The following is an 18798-nucleotide window of genomic DNA, read 5'->3' on the forward strand; positions in this document are numbered from 1 at the left end:
TTATGATGCTGTACAAGGATCAGATCGTAATATGAAAAGTGCTCTCCATGCATACAACCAAGCTTGATGGGCTCTCAATCAGCTCAATGCTCCTCAGGGCACTCGTGACCGATACAAGCTGATAGGGAAAAAAGATACAAGGGCACTAACTATGGTATACGATGGCAACGCCCAGGGTCAAAGAAATATTGCTTTGCCATGGTTCTGGAATATGGCCATGGCTGATGATTCGTTGGGTTCAACTTACATGGAACAAGGTCAGATCCAATCACTTTTATTCCTCTAGATGAATTGAAACCAGACAACCCAATAGTATATCGGGTGAATTGGCTTAGAGCAAAAGCTCGGTATGACCGATGTCGGAAGAGCATACCTTGATCCCAAACGAAATGAACTGGACCCGGCTCTTTTTCATCAACAAAGCCAAGTTTCCTTCGCAGAGGGACAAATCAGTATGTGGAAAGAGCTTGCCTTCCAGGCCACCAAAGAATTTATAAATGCCAGTGTCATGTGCCAGTCTATTGCATTACCTAATCTTGGTTGAATTAGATTATCATCCATCTTTATCCAACACTACCATGTCTTCTACACCAGTACTCTCAACACCAGTACCCCCTGTGCTGCAGGTTGAAATTGACTGGATGAAGGATATGATTCAAGGTCAAAAGTTTGAAGCACATTTTGGTAAATGTCTCCTGTGGGAGAACCCGCAGGAGTTCCAGGAAGTGCTTGACTACTGGTCATCTTGGTTTAGGGCCATTCACACGGCTAAGCTTGCAAAGCCTATCGAGCCTGAGTTCCAAATCTCATGGGATGAGTATTATGCGGCCGAAGTGGTGAGCCATGTGATTTCTCTGGATCCAGTTGCAACTAACCTTGTTCCTTTGGAAAGGGCTTCATGATTGATAGTATTGGAATGGCCTTCGTTCATGGGCATGAGGTAAGCCATCCCGAAGGCTATTTTTCTTGCTGACGTTGGCCCCAGTTTGAGGTCCCCGCGTTCCTTAGAAGCTGTATTCAGTGTGACCCACTTCACCCTGACGTGGCGATTCAAAGAGATTCCGTTTGGCCTTCATATGAGTTTCCATGGTGGACGACTCCTAAGAGCTATCCAAAGGAGGGAATCTACTACATGCTTAGCAAGTCAGCCAAGTGGTATAAGTGGGCTGAAGATGGCGCTTTGCCACTTGTGCGAACGAACCTTGAGACGTCAAACCTATCACCCGAGGACGTCAGCCGGCTTAAAGCACAATTGGAGAAAGCGCAGGAACTCATTGTGGAAAGGATTGACCATGCTGAGGCCGAGGTGGATCTTATGATGCGACAGATCAGGGATTGGGAAGATATTGTATTTTTGTCTTCCAAACTTGATGCCGAGAAGCTCCGGGTATGCCAGCGGCCAGAGTAATTCTATATACATTACATAGCCAGTATTGTATGAGTCAGCTTTTCTATAGTTTGCCATTGAGGTGGCATGACGCCAAGCCTCTCCCCAACCTTTTTATGCCAGAAGTGAGCCAAACAGGCGCGTTCACTGACAACGGGACAAACACCATGTGGTAAGACGTTGCCAGCCAGGCCCACAAGAGTTCTTGGGTCATAAAGGAGGCTGAATCCGAGCCCGGACATGTAAAACTGACCTTGGTCATACCGACCGATTGTCAACAACATGTCGAAAGACTCCCTGTAGCCCTTTACATCTCGGTGGGTAATTGTCTCTCTGTTTATGATGACTGAAAGGCCGGTGAAAGGTGTACCCCACACTCCCAGAGCCATGCTGGTAGCTTCATCTTGCTGACCGTCCTCGGCGAGCTGGTCAAAGACCGCAAATCCTGACTCACATAGGTCAGGTTGAATGATGGAGTATATGGCAGAGATAACAGCATTGATGAAGGAGAGTGTTTCAAGATAGATGAGGTTACTGGCCTGTTGGATATCGGAGGAAGGATGAAGTGGATCGGCAGGACCTTCATGTCCTTGGGAGAACCAGCCAGGTGATAAATTTACTATGCCAGTTGTTTTGCCACCATGGTTGGGGTGGATCTGATCCCGCCAACTCCCATTACTTTTCTTTTTGGGTCTTAGATTCTCCGTCTGGGTCCAAATCAGTTGCTGGACCGGTCTGAGTTAAAAACTTCTCGGTTGTTGGGGGAAATAAAATTACCTGAAGATCTTCTGAGATTAACTTTGGGAAGTACCACAGAAGAATGTGGCTGGCCTTGTCAGTTATGTGGCAAGGTTTATTGAGGTAAGGGATGTCGACCGGCGATGTTGATTGGTAGATCAGTGGGAATCTTGTAAGGAGTCTGTTTTCCAAATCCCCATTGCTTCCACTCTGCCTCAGTGATAACTCGGCCACATAATCTTGGACATCCCAGTCAGTTTCATCTGGGAAGGCTTTATTGGCCTGTCTGATACCGCCGGTTGAACATCGGACTTACAGGATTGATTCCAGGCTTCTTCAAGCATCCTAATGACCTTTTCAACTTGAACTTGAGGTCTGGATGGAAGAAGCCATGTTGGTCTAGCAGGCTGAGCATGAATCAATGGCATTCTGGAACTTAGCAGCCAGCCTTTGATGTAGTGAGCTAGATCTTGTGAATGTTGAGAGGGAGTCATGGTTTTAAAAAAAACAAGAAATTCCCATTTACTTTTTATCTCCCAAAACATGAGGCCAGGGCATTGTCCATTAAGTCGAAGTTTATTACATTGAAGTTAGGGTGACAGCGTATTGATGGCCTTGTACTCGGCTCCATCTTGGCGTTGGTAAAGCCCAATGCTTATGGCCAGCTGAATAAGCCAGCCCATCAAAAGCTCAGATAATTTTTTTTTGGACAAATTCAATGTTACAGGTGGTATGGAATGATATGTATTAAGAGACCTGTGTTACGCCGCATGCTCTTTCATAATAGGTGAAATGATGTTTGGACAGAAAAAAAAAGAGGACATACGGAAGGGTCACCTTCTCCCCATCGTCGTCAATGATAGTTAAGAGCATGGTACCCTAATCACCATGTTAGTGGAAAAAATGAAGTACCAAGGGGATTGCTCACGTCAGGCAACCGGCCGGTGGAGTCCACAGTTGCAAACATGAGGCCACTGATAGACATATTATACCACACACAGGTTCCTTTCTGATGAATCATCAGCTGGTTAAGACCAATGGAGAGATACAGAACTTACGGGGTAGGGATTGGGTGGAGGGATGCCCAATAGAGTCCAGATCGTCATGGGGGTGAAGTGATTCATGTCGCAGTGGAGGGGTGTGGGGGAAGATGGGTCCTTGAAATGTGAGAGGGTTTTTAAACAGGGAAACACGCATGTTTCAGGTTAAATTACAACCCTTGATCCAACCCTATATCAGAAGCATAAGAATATCTGGCAGATGCCTCGAGGAGTCCCCACAAAAAAGTTGAAAATGTCATAAGGATAAGCATGGCCGGGGATTGAACCCGGAAGGCAACTCTACCATTAGACCATGCCAGATTCCAAAGATTGTGGGCAAATTTCGATTGACATTGATGGTGACCTGCCCGGGCACAAGTTGAAGTCCCATGCCCAGGCCCAACTTGAAGCCCCATGCCTGGGCCTACTTTCTAATCTAAGAGTAATTTTGTGAGGTGTACCAGGCCAGGAGCATCCAGCTGGGGCCGGCTAAAATCTACTGACCAAATTTATCTTGCATCATAGTCTATGTATATGTGTCCTGTCCGGGCCAAGGTTGGGCCAGGTTGTCTTATGCCCCAGGTTCACCGCCCGAACAAGTCAGTGCCGAGCTTGCAGGCCCTGATTCAGTATGCCCCAGCTTCAAATGCCAAACACGTTTACTGCTATTAGAATGATTGTGACCAGCATTTTGTTGTAAGATTGACTTGGCTTAGTGGTTAAGGTGGCATGTGTACATAGTGTATCTGCTCGGGTTCAAATCCCAAACAAGTCAGTGCCTGCACATCTTCAAATACTTTTTACTTACATTATTATATGGTCGCCAGCTAAGAGATACTGACCAAGAGTTTGTTGTGACATTGACTTGGCTTATTGGTTAAGATGGCAGGTGTACGTAGTGTATCTCTGTATGCCCTGGGTTCAAATCCCGAAAAAGTCTTTCGTTCTTTTCCACGATTTTTTACTTACTGCTATTATTAGAAGTGACACGGTCGGCATCCAGTCCCTCGTACAAAGTACCGAGCTTGCAGACCCGAGTTAATTGTCTTAGGCCGAGAACAGGTAGTTGTCTTAGGCCGAGAACTAGTTGTCTTAGGCTGAGAACGGGTAAGTTACAAAGTGCCGAGCAGTTCAAATCATCGTCTTCCAAGATCTGGTCCCTAGAAGGGGTTGTTGTCTTTTGCTGAGAGTGGGTAGTAAGTTACAAAGTACCAAGCAGATTGTCTTGGTAGTCATCTTAGGCTGAGAACAGGTAAAGTTACAAAGTGCCAAGCTTGCAGGCCCAGGTTCAAATCATCGTCTTCCGACATTGACTTGAGATACTGACCAACATTTCATTGGCTTGGCTTGGTGATTAAGGTGGCAGGTGTATGTAGTATGCCTGGGTTCAAATCCCAAACATGTCATGGCTTGGACATCCTCAAATACTTTTTACTTATTGCTATTAGAGTGACATAGTCGGCAGGTAATAGATACTGACCAACATCGTCTTCCAACGTTGGCTTGGCTTAGTGGTTAAGCTGGAGGTGTACAGAGTGTATGTATGCCTGGGTTCGAATCCCAGAAGTCACTTGCAGCGATCGCAGCTCTTTCGTTTTTGTAACTCTGGCTAAAATTTACTAATCAATTCTTACCGAGCTTGCAGACATGGGTTAGTTGTCTTAGGCCGAGAATGGATAGTTGTCTTAGGCTGAGAACGGGTAAGTTACAAAGTGCCGAGCTTGCAGGCCCGGGTTTAAATCGTCTATTAGAGTCACATCGTCTCCAGCTAAGAGATAAGTTTGTTGCAACATTGACTTGGCTTAGTAGTTAAGATAGCAGGTGTACGTAGTGTATCTATGTATGCCCTGGGTTCAAATCCCGAACAAGTCATAGATTCGCGTTTTGAAAAGTTTTTTACTTACTGCAGCTAAAAGATACTGACTGACATCGTCTTCCAACCTTCGCTTGGCTTAGTGGTTAAGCTGGGAGGTGTACATAGTGTATGCCCTGGGTTCAAATCCCAAAAAAGTCATTGCAGGACAGCTCTCTGATTTTTTGAAGTGCAATTGTGTTGTGCCGAATCCCAAACAAGTCATTGCATGAAAGGTCTCTGCCTTTTGTATTGCAAGGTTGACTTGGCTTGGTGGTTAAGGTGGCAGGTGTATGTAGTATGCCCGGGTTCAAATCCCAAACAAGTCACTGCGGAGAATTTATTTCAGTCCTTTTTACTGCTATTAGAGTGACATGGTCGACAGCTAAAAGATACTGACCGACATCGTCTTCAATGTTGGCTTGGCTTAGTGGCTAAGCTGGCAGGTGTATGTAGTTGAAGTATGTATGCCTGGGTTCAATTTCCAAACAAGTCGTTCATTCTTCCCTACGATTTCTTGCGTTTTAATTTTTACTAATCAATGCAGGTTTGCAACATTCCTAGTACAAAGTACCAAGCTTGCAGAGCCGAGTTGGTCATCTTAGGCTGAGAACGGGTAATTGTCTTGATAGTTATCTTAGGCCGAGAACTAAGTCACAAAGTGCCAAGCTTGCAGGCTGACATTGACTTGAGATCCTGTCCAATTGGTCGTCACCTAAAAGATACTCCCCAACTTCCTCTTGCAGTGCTGACTTGGCTTAGTGGTTGAGCTGGGAGGTGTACATAGTGTATGTATGTATGCCCTGGGTTCAAATCCCACAAGTCGCATAGAGCGAGGACGGCCTCTTTGTAACGCTGGCTAAAATTTACTAATCAAAGGTTTGCAAAAGAATGGGTAGTTGTCTTATGCCGAGAATGGGTAGTGACTTACAAAGTGCCGAGCTTGGACGCCCGGGTTCAAATTGCAAAGTGTATGCCCCGGTTTCAAATCCTGAATAAGTCTGAGGAGAATTTTCTTCTATTACAGTGACATAGTTGACAGCTAAATGATACTGACCAACATCCTCTTGCAGCACTGACTTGGCTTAGTGGTCAAGCTGGAAGGTGTACATAGTGTATGTATGTATGCCCTGGGTTCGAATCCCAGAAGTCACTTGAGTACAGATGGAGCAAACTCTTTTTTTTTCGTAACCACTCAAGGTGACATTGGAAAACAATGTCAGGCTTTGCCACAAAGCCAAGTGAATGTTGAGACAACATTGATGTGTATCGGCCGCTGCACAATGTTTCGACTCAGGTAAAAAGGAACACCACCGGATAGACATGAATCCGGGGCAACTAAGCATATCGTAGCCTTGACCACTAAGCCAGTCATTATGGCAAGGGAATGACACATCCAACCTGGGACATTATCCAGCCGAAAGTCGGTTATGGCCACAGATGGGAAATAATGGCTAAGGGGAGTTGGGTTAAATAAAACAAGGAAAATGGTTGTGGGCCGGCCTCATCTGCGCTCGGGGCTGACAATGAGATTCATGACCTCAGCATGTCAACTGATTGGACCGGGCCAGGTTTTGGCAGGTGGGCTGATCCACCTTGTGAGGGATCAAAAGCTGTTCAGCTGACTCATAATCCATGTTGGAACAGACCGGCTGACCCACAATCCAAGGCAATTTCAGTGGGGTCAATTCATCATTAGGCTCCTCGGCCGGCACACAGAACCACTCCTTAAGAAAATATGGGTGGCTGGGCCAGCTTTGATGGGGTCAACATATCCATCGGCTCATCAGCAGGCACCATCAACTATGGCCTGTTTGTATAGTCAGGGGTCTCAGTGTTGTTGGGGTAAGGTCACTAATACTTGTGATCCACACAAGTTCCAGGCATACATCTCTCCCTTTGTTTATAAAATGGAGTTTTCAATTCTTTCAACCATTCATTTTTCTGAAGGATTGCTTGATATCAGTCATGATCATCAATTTCTTACCATGACTCACCTTGGATTCATCTATCCTTGCATTGGTCTCACATTGAAGTTTCTCATTGCTGTTGTAATTGACCCACATAATGAAAATGTAGATTAGCATGAACATTCACATGGTGATGTTGACTGAGGTCTTTACCTTCCCCAGGTTATTCCGTATGGAATCCATGGAATCCATGTTGGCTGAGGACCCAGCCATTTTCTTATTCCATAGACCTCATGGATTCCATATGGAATGACCATGGAATGGTCATGGAGTGATTAATTCCATATGGACTCCAACACCACTCCATATGGATTCCATTGGATTCCACATGGAATGCAGGCATATCCACCTTGGATTCCATGGAGCAGTCCACATGGATTCCATGGATGACCATTAGAATACAGTATTTATAGTGTCCTTACTATATTTAAGTAAAAATAGAAATTTTACATCTACGGGAATTGAACAGTCGACCTCATCAATATTAGCAGTGCTCAAACCAACTGAGCCACAAAGGCATTATTATAAGGTAAAGTAAAGGTATATATATACCGCCTTTGTCACATGGTGTCTCAAACATGACACGACGCATTGCCAATGCCACGTCGTTTCTTCCTTCAACCACCACCATCACCATCCACCCCACCATCTCAAGCCACGACCGCCCACGACATCGACGTCGACCACCACCACCACCACCACCACCACGCTGATGACGATGATCATGCTGACGATGCACAACGACACACAACGTCGTCAACAACCACCCCGCCGGTACAAGAGCCACACGACATGGCAACGCCCCATCACGCGGATGGGAGGCGACAACGATGATGATGCGGAACGTCAATGGACATTCTGCCTTGACTCCAGCCCAGGTAAGTGGACTGGGTAACCCCTCCCAGTCCACCTTTTGACAACAACAAACCAGGTGCCACGTCACGGTCAGCGACGTGGCAACCAAACAATGAACGGACACGACAACCGACGAGCCCGCCCACCCACAAACAATGCACACAGCCCCACACAACCCCCACTGCCCACAAACGCCCACGAAATGAAACGAGCCCCCAGACACGACACCGAACACCCACGACATGACAACCAATGAGCCCGCCCACCCATGGACGACGCACACCACCCTGCACAACCCCCACCTCCCACAAACGACCCCGAAGGACCCCGAATGCCCATGACATGACAACAGACAAGCCCGCCCACCTACCACCAACGTACACCCAGCCAAACGAGCCACAGCACCCAGGAGCGACCACAAGACGACCATATGCAAACGAAAACGAATGCCCAGCAGACGAAGATGACAACCGCCCACCGCCCACAAGACCCACCAATGCGAGCGCCCACGAACAACGACAACCGCCCACCAACAACGACAACCGCCCACCAATGAAAACAGACGCCCACGAAATGAAGACGACTGCCCACCAACGTGAATGGACATGGGCAAGGACGAGCCTAGGTGAGCTCCCCCTCCCTCCATCATTCCACCCTACTCCCTCCCCCTCCCTCCATTGCTCCCTCTCCCTCCATTGCTCCCCTCCCAATACTCCCTCTCCCTCCACTGTCCCCCCTCCCTTCATCAATCCCCACCACTCTCTCTCCCCCCCCTCACTCTCCACCACAGACTCCTCTCAATCACTTCTCCCTTCAACATTTAATGTAGTAAAATAAATATATGTAATCCTATTCAATACATTTTAAATTCTCCCTGTTCAGTTATTAGTATGGAATAAGTGTAAAACTAACTGTAGAACTGATGTGGACTTAGGTAAGCCTAGAATTATGATTCCATAAGGTCATTCCATCTGGAATCCAGATGGAAAAAGTATGGAATCCATCAACCATTCCATGGAATCCATGCACCAAAAGTATGGAATCCATCCCCCATTCCATGGAATCCATCCACCATTCCATGGAATCCATCTGGAATTTCTGCAGTCCACCCCCCATTCCATGGATTCCACATGGAATAACCCGGGGAGGGTAAAGTATTGATCCATCCCTTTGAAAAATCATCAAACAGGATGGGATAAAAGACAGAAACATTAACATACTTCGCATATTTGCCTCATTCACAACAAAGGCCTAGGATCAGGCATTAATAAACCAATCTCAGAAAACAATTTTACATACACTGAAGGAGCTCATGGCCTCATCCGGCCTTTCTTGATACTTCTTAATATCTGGTGTGTCTTGTATGAAGGTAGGAAATCTCCCTGAACTACATTCACTGTGCAGGTCACACTGGTTGAATATCAACCTAAGTTTTCAACATAGGTTAGGTCGAATTCAACCACTTTTTTGGTTGAATTTCATCAACCTTAGGTTGATGATCAACCTATTGTACTTAGGTTGATTAGCAACCTATTTTGGCAGAATTCAACCAAAGCATGTTTTGGGCCGCTACAGCTGAATTTAAATGGTCCTTAGGTTGATAATCAACATAACATATAGGTGTAATTCAACCTATTGGTAGTGTTTTTCTAACCTACTGTAGGTCAAGTTTCATTGCTTTATAGGTATAAAATTATAATATTCAATCCGCTCTCACAGCGCTGTATCAATGACATAGATAATGGAGTCACTTCCCCTTGTAATAGGTTTAATGAAAGGAATGTAAGGGATGGGAATCGAAGTTTGATGGGAATAGAGGGGGATAAGAGTCCGAAATCGGGACATACACATTCACACACACACACTGACAATGCCAGCTGTCAGTTCTCATCCTCGTCTTCGCCCTCATCCATCTGGTGGTCCTCGTCGCTCGCCTCGTCATCTGCTTGGGTCACCTTCGACTTTCCCTTTCGAGAATGAGCGGCCTTCTGCTTGGCCTTCTTCTTTGCCGAGAGGACGACATTGGCCTGTTTTTTCTGGATCCGGCAGGGTCGCGCTTGCTAGCATTGACCTTGAGGTAGGCGTAATTCTCTGGAATGTTGAGCCACCTGTTTGCATAGTGGTACTTGCGTTTATTCGCTAAGTACTGTTTCGCTATCTCCACTGTCGCCCAGTCATTGACGAACCATTTGAGATATGGATGCTGATCTCTCGCCTAGATTTGAACATCCATCATTTAGCAAGACTTCAATAATTCACGATGACATACAACTTGAAACAGTTTTGCCTTATCACTTGCAGGTATGTCTGCCCATTTTGAATCCCATTTGATACGTGCATTGAGAGTTAGGTCATGAATTTTACGCTATAGGGAAAGAGGTGGGTATGAGGGCAAAATTCTGTGGTTGATGCTCACCACAAGTGCCCTGTAGATACCATGTTTCTTCTCAGAACCAGCCAACCCCATCACTTCCTGGATGCTCCAGTCAGCTCCTGCTGTACCTTTCAGGCGGGGCACCAGGTCACTGGTGACTTCTTGTCCATTTGCGTCCAGTTGCTCAAGCTGTTCCTGGAGCCAAGCAACAGTTTCTTGCTCAGTGCTCAATGCTTCTTGCTCTGCCATCAACTCTTCTGTGTGGCTTCCGTGAGTCATCTAACTCTCAGTGATGATGATAACTCACTTTGTGGCTGGGTAGATATGTCCTCGGTATCTTCTTCCTCTTCCATATGGGCATCATTACCGTGGCAGGTCTTCTCTGTCAAAACTGTGACATTGTGCTGTAGTTTCTTGTTCTGCTCACATTCCCGGTCAAGTTCCGCTACACAGAGGTATGTGTCAGTGACATAATCCAGGATAAGGCTAACACGTACACTCTATTTGCTCCATTCTTTTCAGAACTGCTTGTAAATCTACTGCAGTATCGTTAGCTGTGGGCCGGAGTTGACCTCTTGCTGCAGCCTTGGCTGGTGTCTTCACTCCTATACCAGCTGGCTGGGCTGCGTACATGGCATCAATCTCCTTCTCTTGAGCAAGCTGACCTTGTGCCCCTTTTCCAGCAGCTTTTGGGGTCGGCTTTGGTTTCGTTGTGGTTGTAGTGTTCCTCCGAGTTAGGGGGGTTCCAGGTAGGTCAGACATTGTCTGTCTATGAGTGAGGTGTACTGAACGAGGGGATGGGGGAAGACTTGGTTACGTGGCAGTTCAATTTGTAGCTTGTGATCAGCTCAGCCGTTACCAACCCATATTTGGTAGCTCCGTATACCATTCAACACTTTGTAAATTACTACAATCTTGCCCATCCATGCCACGTAAAGGATATGTCTACTGCTCCTGCTGCAACACTTTTATACCGGAAAAATGGGAACACATGCATCATGCTTGAATCAATATGCCCAGGCAATCAGCCCCTGTCTTCACCTCAATGGTCGCGGTTCATCAAGTGGTCAACATCTCTTCTGATTCTGCTATGCTCATGGACATTGATGAGCTGTCGACATCCATGAACGTGAACGATGGGTGGTATACACTTTTATGATAAAAACCAGACATATGTCTGGAGGGCGATGTGTATAATGCCTAGAGGTTCAATGAGATCGCATATCTCATTGTTCTAGGATATTTCATTGTGATTTTCATATGGATACCTGGTGCTTTCAATATATATTTCATTCTCAACCCCAGGATATTTCATTGCAATTTTTATATGGATACCTGGCAGTTTCATTGGATATTTCATTGTTAGCCCCAGGATATTTCATTGTGCTTTTCATCTGAATGCCTGGTGCTTTCAATGGATATTTCATTCTTGTTCCTAGGATATTTCATTGCACTTTTCATAGATATACCTGGTGCTTTCAATGGATATTTCATTGCTAAACCCAGGATATTTCATTGCTAAACCCAGGATATCTCATTGTGCTTCTCATTTGGATGCCTGGCACTTTCAATGGATATTTCATTCTTATTCCTAGGAGATTTCATTGCACTTTTCATATGTGTACCTGGCGCTTTCAATGAATATTTCATTTTTAGCAGCAGCTGACCTTTCAGGGTCCAGGGTGCATTTCCAAATGTAAAATAGCAATAAAATCAGGAAAAATTAGGGCTCATTGCTGATCATCATGTTGGGTAACATTGTCAGGGTCCAGGGTCCAGTTCCAAATATGGTAATATATCCAAAAATAGCCAGAAAAATTGAATATATATATATAAATGGTGTACAGAACATCAGGCACTGCCTTCAGGGTCCACTTCAGGTTCCATCCCAAAAGGGAAATATCACCTCGTTTGACCAAAAAGAGAAGAAAACCAAGCAGAGAATGATTTCACCTATCAGGGTCCATGTAATGGGATGTTGGGATGATGGTCACATGACCAATTACCAAAAATGGTCAAAAAACAAAAGTTGTAGCCCTACACTGTAGCTTCCTGAATCTGTTCGAATTATGTTCTGAAGTGCTCCCATTGTGGAGATATGAGGTAAAGGAATCCCAAAAGTGTCGTGTTTGTTTTTTGTTTTTTGCATTTTTCTCCATGAAAACAAAACCAAACAACATGATTTCAGTATATTTAGAAAGCTAAAAGAAAGGGCTACAACTATTGTATCATGGGAAAAATGACCAAAAAAGGAAGGTGCATGCCCTAGAAAAGGAATGGTCAGAACTAGACTACCAAGTTTACTGATAGACTACAAAAAAGTCGGACTCAACTACAAAGTTTACTGATAGACTACATAAGACTACAAAAGTCAGACATAGACTACAAATTTTACTAATACACTACAAAAGACTACAAAAGTTGGACTTATACTACGAAGTTAGGGTTAGGGCTAAAAGGTTATCCAAAGTCAACCTAGCCCATCCATCTCATACATGGCACATATTTGATGGGGAAATGGCTGGGAAATATACAGATACATTGCAGGGACTCTATTCCATGTCTAGTTTGAGGAATCATATGCAAAAGAGAGCATGAGAGCCTTTAGAAAAGGCACTTTTTTAGACTACAAAAGTTTGTAGTGTCTGCTTTTGTCATCAGAAAAGTTTGTAGTGTCCGCTTTTTAGACTACAAAAGTTTGTAGTGTCCGCTTTGTTATTGGAAAAGTTTGTAGTGTCTGCTTTTTCATTTGAAAAAGTGTGTAGTGTGCGCTTTTTTAGACTACAAAAGTGTGTAGTGTGCGCTTTTTCATTAGAAAAGTTTGTAGTTGACATGTAGGTTATGGTGTCCTTGGCCCTGTCTAGGTTATGGGGATGAGGTTGAAGGATTGACATGATCTTATATATTGCCAGTGCTGCAGCATTAGTTTTTGACATCATGCACAAATTGTCTTTCACATTAGGAAAGGCTATTCTAAGCTTTTCATATTGACACCTACTGTCCTATCTCAAAACATAATAAGTTCATGTGGGGATATGGCTGAAGGATTGCCATGACTTTACATATTGCTATTGCCACATCATCAGTTTTTCAGCATGCCCAAGTTGGCTTTCAAGCCAGAGGAGGCCATTCATGTTGATATCTACTGTTCTGTCTCAATACATGGATACATGGTCAACTTACAACATGACTTGACTTGAGGACACCTCCCAGGATGAATCAGCTCATCATCCTATAGCCCTCAAAGAGCTGATATCAAAGTTTACTATGTTTGGGACAGGCCAGTAGCTATCAATGTGAAAGCAGACAGTGTGAAAGCCAACTTAACGAGGTGATATTTCCCTTTTGGGATGGAACCTGAAGTGGACCCTGAAGGCAGTGCCTGATGTTCTGTACACCATTTATATATATATATTCAATTTTTCTGGCTATTTTTGGATATATTACCATATTTGGAACTGGACCCTGGACCCTGACAATGTTACCCAACATGATGATCAGCAATGAGCCCTAATTTTTCCTGATTTTATTGCTATTTTACATTTGGAAATGCACCCTGGACCCTGAAAGGTCAGCTGCTGCTAAAAATGAAATATTCATTGAAAGCGCCAGGTACACATATGAAAAGTGCAATGAAATCTCCTAGGAATAAGAATGAAATATCCATTGAAAGCGCCAGGCATCCAAATGAGAAGCACAATGAGATATCCTGGGTTTAGCAATGAAATATCCAATGAAAGCACCAGGTATATCTATGAAAAGTGCAATGAAATATCCTAGGAACAAGAATGAAATATCCATTGAAAGCACCAGGCATTCAGATGAAAAGCACAATGAAATATCCTGGGGCTAACAATGAAATATCCAATGAAACTGCCACATATATATATGAAAACTCCAATGAAATGTCCTGGAGCTAAGAATGAAATATTCATTGAAAGCGCCAGGCTTTCATATGAAAAGCAAAATGAGATATCCGGAGATAATGAATGAAATATTGCAGGAAATCACAATACAATATTAATGAGATCACTTAGGCCATTTAATGAAAAAACCAACTGAAATACACAGGGAACTTAATGAATGAAAATACTAGACAAAATAATGAGTTGTCTCATTGAACCTCTAGGCATTATACACATCGCCTTCCAGGCATGTGTCTGGTTTTTATCATAAGAGTGTATACCACTAGTGCGTGAACTCTGACCTAACGGAGGACAATCCAGATCTAGGTTCACCACTGACAACTGTAGACGAAGATATCAATGTTGAAAAGCGGAAGGTTGATGATGCGCAAATACTTCACAGGTGGTACGATGAGAGGTGAAGAGTTTGGGAGGAGAGTGTGGATATTGACTTGGAATCGGAGGTGGAAGAGGAGGAAGTGCGTGATGAAGAGAGCGATAGTGACGATGAAGAGGGATATCCTGATTGGGATTCTTTCACAGATTTCCCCTCGTGGGACCAGCTAGGCGAAGGATTTGAAAGAGAGGCTGCAGGCATCAGTAAGTGTTATACACCCCACTTGAATCTTTTAAAATTGTTGACCCTTTCTTGTCACACAGCTGAAAAACTCATGGCTTATGACCATGCAATCTGTCGTGCATTTTCGTTTAAACTACAAACAAACATGACCGACAGAGGTTTCAAAAAGGTTCCCCTTGCGTTCCCATCCAATCCACCTCTTCCACCACTCAATCCCACTCACTCTTGCGTAACCTTTCTCGCGGGATTTAAGCCTGAAAAATATGACTGCTGTGTGAATTCATGCTGTTGTTACACAGGCCCACATCAAGACCTTTCGGGCTGTCCTTACTGCAAGGAACCTCACTTGAATTCTGCAGGTAAACTCCGCAAACAGTTCACATACATCCCATTGATTCCGCGACTAGTAGCTTTTGCGGGGAATAAAGACCTTGCGACAGCAGGTCAATATCGCGTGCAGCACCACCACACACCTGGAGTTACGACAGACATTTTGATGGAACCCGATATTGAGACCTGTGTCTCCAGGAAGTCGAGATCAATGGTGAGAAACTACAGCGCTGCTACTTCTCTGACTCCCGAGATCGTGCACTGGGTCTCACCATCGATGGATTCGCACCATGGAAGAGGTGGAAGAATACAGCGTGGCTGCTGATTATCTTTGATTATGACTTTGGACCAGAAATTTGGTTCCATCTCAAGTATATTTTGTCTCTGGGAGTTGTTCCGGGCCCCAAGAAGCCAGTTGATCTAGATTCCTTTCTTTGGCCGGCACTCCTGGAACTTGTCCAACTTGCGCAAGGTGTTCACGCTTTTGACATTCTCAAATCCGAGCTATTCCTTCTCTGTGCATATATCATTGCCGTTTTCAGCGATATTCCTGCTGTCTCATTGCTTATGCACATGAAGGGACACAATGGCTATTCACCCTGTCGGATGTGCAAAATCCTTGGTGTCCAAGTACCAAACTCATGGTCGACTACGAACTATGTCCCACTAGATCGCTCGAATCATCCTTTGGTCCAGGGTGATCCATTGTCAGTCAAGGCATATGATGCGGCAAATTTGCCTCTTCATTCACATGATGAACTCCTTGCTCAGGCAAAGGAGGTTCAAGCAGCCATGACAATGTGGAGGCAGATCAACTGTCCCGCAAATATGGTATAAAGGCTATTCCCACTCTCTCATATCTTCATTCCCTCCTGTTTCCAACATCGTTTCCCTATGACTTCATGCATCTCATTTGGGAAAATGTTGTCAAAAATCTCATTTTGCTGTGGATGGGCGAATTCAAGGGGCTCGATGAGGGCTCAGAGGAGTATCAGCTATCCGAGGCTATCTGGGAAGCAATAGGTGATTTAACAGCAAAGTCTGGCTCTACCATCCCGTCCGCTTATGGGAGCCATGTGCCGAATATTGCAACTGACCATAGTAATTGTAACACAGAGATGTGGTCATTTTGGACCCTCTATGTCAGGCACATTCTTCTACGCTGCCGCTTTCGAAACATCAAATACTTCAAGCACTTCGTTAAACTTGTACAGCTTCTCAACATATGCCTCCAGTTTGAGATATCAGATGACGAGATTGAAGAGATCCATAGAGGATTCATTGAATGGGTTGAAGAATATGAGAAGTACAAATTTTCTAATTGTTCAATCCAAGTGAAGTTTAGGTGCTAACTTTATTATGGTTTTTAGAATTTATTATCAATATGCACCAGAATGCCTCTCTGCATGCCCTGTTACAATACATGCGCTACTTCACATTGTGGAAAGCATCGTAGCTATGGGACCAGTGTGGTGTTACTGGGCATTTCCAATGGAACACTACTGTGGGAAGCTTCAGCCTGCGCTCCATAGCCGCCGCTTCCCATATGCTGCCTTAGATCGCTACATTGTAGAAGATGCTCAACTAATGCAAATTAAAGCAGTCTTCAATGTTAGAGAGGAGCTTTCGCTTCGATTGCCTCACAGTTCTGTTCCTGGAATGTATGCCCACCCATCATGTACGCACCATTCTCTGATAACACCCAATGATCTCACCAGATTTTTATTCACCTATTTATAGATCCTGCATGTATTCTGCTCCCTCCTTTGAAGGTTGTGGCACCTCAGAAAGGTGTTCTCAATAGCATCTGTGCAGCTCTCGCAACTCGTTACACATGCACTGTGGCGAAAGCTAGAAAACATCTCACAAATGCTACAATTGTCGAGTGGGGTAAGGTTTGATGGGTCGACTCTGAAGAGGGCGATACTGTCTGCTCGTCCACACTCGGCAAGGTTCCTGAGGACTCGTGGGATGCCACATTTGTACAGGTATGTGCCAACATCCAAGCACTGTTATGTTGTTGTCCTAACAAGCACTCCACTTTCAGTATGAATCCTATATTTATATTCATGCGAGATCAAGGCGAAACACAGTCCTCTGACTTGACACATTTTACGGACAGCTTGAACACATCTTTTTGATTAAGTATGACCCTCGTTCACTAGAGGAGCTGAACAAGGATGTTGTTATTCTCGCTGCTGTCCGCACATGCAAACTGGATGCTGAAGACGACACTCTCAAGGAGGCTAAACTGGACTTTCACTTTTACTCTAGTCTTGGACCATTGAACGTTATTGATATTACCTGTTTACAGAGTGTTGTCGGGTGGGTGAAAGATGGTAATCGTGGATGGGCAATTATTGATAGAAGTGGCTCTCTGGCTCGAGCTATGCCTGGGGATGATGATTAATTAATATGCATCTGTATTACACTTAGTAATTTCTAGGTTCTGCCCAATTGTCGAGGTCTTTATCATGCCCCACTGATTCCTGCCAGATTCCGGTCATTCCTGCGGAATCCAGAGGAATCAAATTTGGCAGAGACACCAGCCAAAATGACATTCTGGGGGACAAATATTCCTTGGGAATGATGTCATTCCTGATTAGTAGCTGGAATGGTCCCCGGAATGGACAAAAAGGAATGCAACCGGAATGCAATGTCCAGAATACACATTACTAATCAATAATATTAATAAACATTAATATACCCATGCCCAAATCGAGTCTCAGCAAACACCGAGGCTCAATTTCGCATCATCAAACAATCCACAATGTTTGTCTTCTAACCACCACCATCGTTGTTGACAACAACTGGGCACACCACGTCACCACCCTCATCAATGGCCACCACCAGCCACAACTGTCGCCGTCGCCATCACCGCCCACCGAGGACGACGATGGATGATGGTGGATGATGATGGATGACAAGGACGATGACACATCAGCGGACAACGAGGATGGCCACATGTCAATGGACGACAACCACATCAACGGATGACGAGGACAACGACTACATGCCAATGGATGACAACCACGTCAACGGACGACAACCACATCAACGGAGGATGGCCATGTCAACAGACAGCCATGACCACGGACAAGGACATGCCCCCGACAATGGGAAACCAAGGTGCCACGTCGCTGTCAGCGACATGGCAACAAGGTGAGTGCCCCATCCCAACACGTCTCGTTAACGACCACCATGACAGGACGGGTGCTCATGACGATGAGCGCCCGTTGACAAACACCATACCATGTTACGACAAGACGACAACGAGTGCCCACGACGTAGAGCACCCACCCCATTGGCGAAGATGACGACAAGCGCATACGACGACACCACAACAACATGACACGACAGCGACGCAACACCACAATGGCAACACAACACAACAATGATGCACACCCACATCGTCAAGCGCCCACATCATCGACAACGCAACACATTGACGACAACGCAACACGACAACAACACGCACCCACGTCATTGAGCCTTCCTTCCCTCCCTTTTCCCCCCTTCCCTGTCCCCCCCCTTCCTTGAGCCTATCTTTGTCCTCTCCCCTCCCCTTTCTCTCCCCCTTCCTTGTCCATCTCCCCTCCCCTTTCCCTCCCCTTTCCTTTTCCCTCCCCCTTCCTTTTCCCTCCCCCCTTTGTCCCTCCCCCTTCCCTGTCCCTCCCCATTCCTTGTCAATCCCCTATTCCTTGTCCCCCCCCTTTCCTTTTCCCTTCCCCCCTCCCACCCCATTTCCTGCTCCCCCCCCCCCCCCC

The 18798-nt window shown here is 45.1% G+C and overlaps 7 protein-coding genes across 7 annotated transcripts; 2 read left to right on the top strand and 5 right to left on the bottom strand.

Moving 5' to 3' along the window:
* Window positions 1–151: 151 nt before the first annotated feature.
* Window positions 152–378, top strand: LACBIDRAFT_312550 (uncharacterized protein; the record flags this gene model as incomplete). The annotated part of the gene is made up of 2 exons (XM_001888214.1): window positions 152–257; window positions 314–378. 2 exons carry the CDS (start codon window positions 152–154, stop codon window positions 376–378), a joined length of 171 nt encoding a protein of 56 aa, XP_001888249.1.
* A 1041-nt stretch (window positions 379–1419) lies between these two features.
* On the bottom strand, window positions 1420–2553 carry LACBIDRAFT_312551 (uncharacterized protein; the record flags this gene model as incomplete). Its single annotated transcript, XM_001888251.1, has 3 exons — window positions 1420–2112; window positions 2165–2388; window positions 2442–2553. The coding sequence occupies 3 exons, from the start codon at window positions 2551–2553 to the stop codon at window positions 1420–1422; spliced, it is 1029 nt and encodes a 342-aa protein (XP_001888286.1).
* Window positions 2554–2872: 319 nt separating this feature from the next.
* Window positions 2873–3322, bottom strand: LACBIDRAFT_312552 (uncharacterized protein; the record flags this gene model as incomplete). The annotated part of the gene is made up of 4 exons (XM_001888252.1): window positions 2873–2900; window positions 2952–3004; window positions 3054–3130; window positions 3184–3322. 4 exons carry the CDS (start codon window positions 3320–3322, stop codon window positions 2873–2875), a joined length of 297 nt encoding a protein of 98 aa, XP_001888287.1.
* A 562-nt stretch (window positions 3323–3884) lies between these two features.
* On the bottom strand, window positions 3885–4498 carry LACBIDRAFT_333578 (uncharacterized protein; the record flags this gene model as incomplete). The annotated part of the gene is made up of 4 exons (XM_001888253.1): window positions 3885–3944; window positions 3974–4002; window positions 4135–4348; window positions 4493–4498. 4 exons carry the CDS (start codon window positions 4496–4498, stop codon window positions 3885–3887), a joined length of 309 nt encoding a protein of 102 aa, XP_001888288.1.
* Window positions 4499–7705: 3207 nt separating this feature from the next.
* On the top strand, window positions 7706–8802 carry LACBIDRAFT_333579 (uncharacterized protein; the record flags this gene model as incomplete). The annotated part of the gene is made up of 3 exons (XM_001888215.1): window positions 7706–7865; window positions 8195–8467; window positions 8777–8802. The coding sequence occupies 3 exons, from the start codon at window positions 7706–7708 to the stop codon at window positions 8800–8802; spliced, it is 459 nt and encodes a 152-aa protein (XP_001888250.1).
* Window positions 8803–8845: 43 nt separating this feature from the next.
* On the bottom strand, window positions 8846–9080 carry LACBIDRAFT_312553 (uncharacterized protein; the record flags this gene model as incomplete). Its single annotated transcript, XM_001888254.1, has 2 exons — window positions 8846–9010; window positions 9063–9080. 2 exons carry the CDS (start codon window positions 9078–9080, stop codon window positions 8846–8848), a joined length of 183 nt encoding a protein of 60 aa, XP_001888289.1.
* A 642-nt stretch (window positions 9081–9722) lies between these two features.
* On the bottom strand, window positions 9723–10978 carry LACBIDRAFT_333580 (uncharacterized protein; the record flags this gene model as incomplete). The annotated part of the gene is made up of 7 exons (XM_001888255.1): window positions 9723–9878; window positions 9914–9950; window positions 10029–10057; window positions 10112–10207; window positions 10259–10473; window positions 10524–10661; window positions 10714–10978. The coding sequence occupies 7 exons, from the start codon at window positions 10976–10978 to the stop codon at window positions 9723–9725; spliced, it is 936 nt and encodes a 311-aa protein (XP_001888290.1).
* Between the last annotated feature and the right edge of the window lie 7820 nt (window positions 10979–18798).

The sequence above is a fragment of the Laccaria bicolor genome, genomic scaffold, assembly GCF_000143565.1.
Source record: "Laccaria bicolor S238N-H82 LACBIscaffold_53 genomic scaffold, whole genome shotgun sequence".
In the NCBI taxonomy this organism is placed as follows: Eukaryota; Fungi; Basidiomycota; class Agaricomycetes; order Agaricales; family Hydnangiaceae; genus Laccaria; species Laccaria bicolor.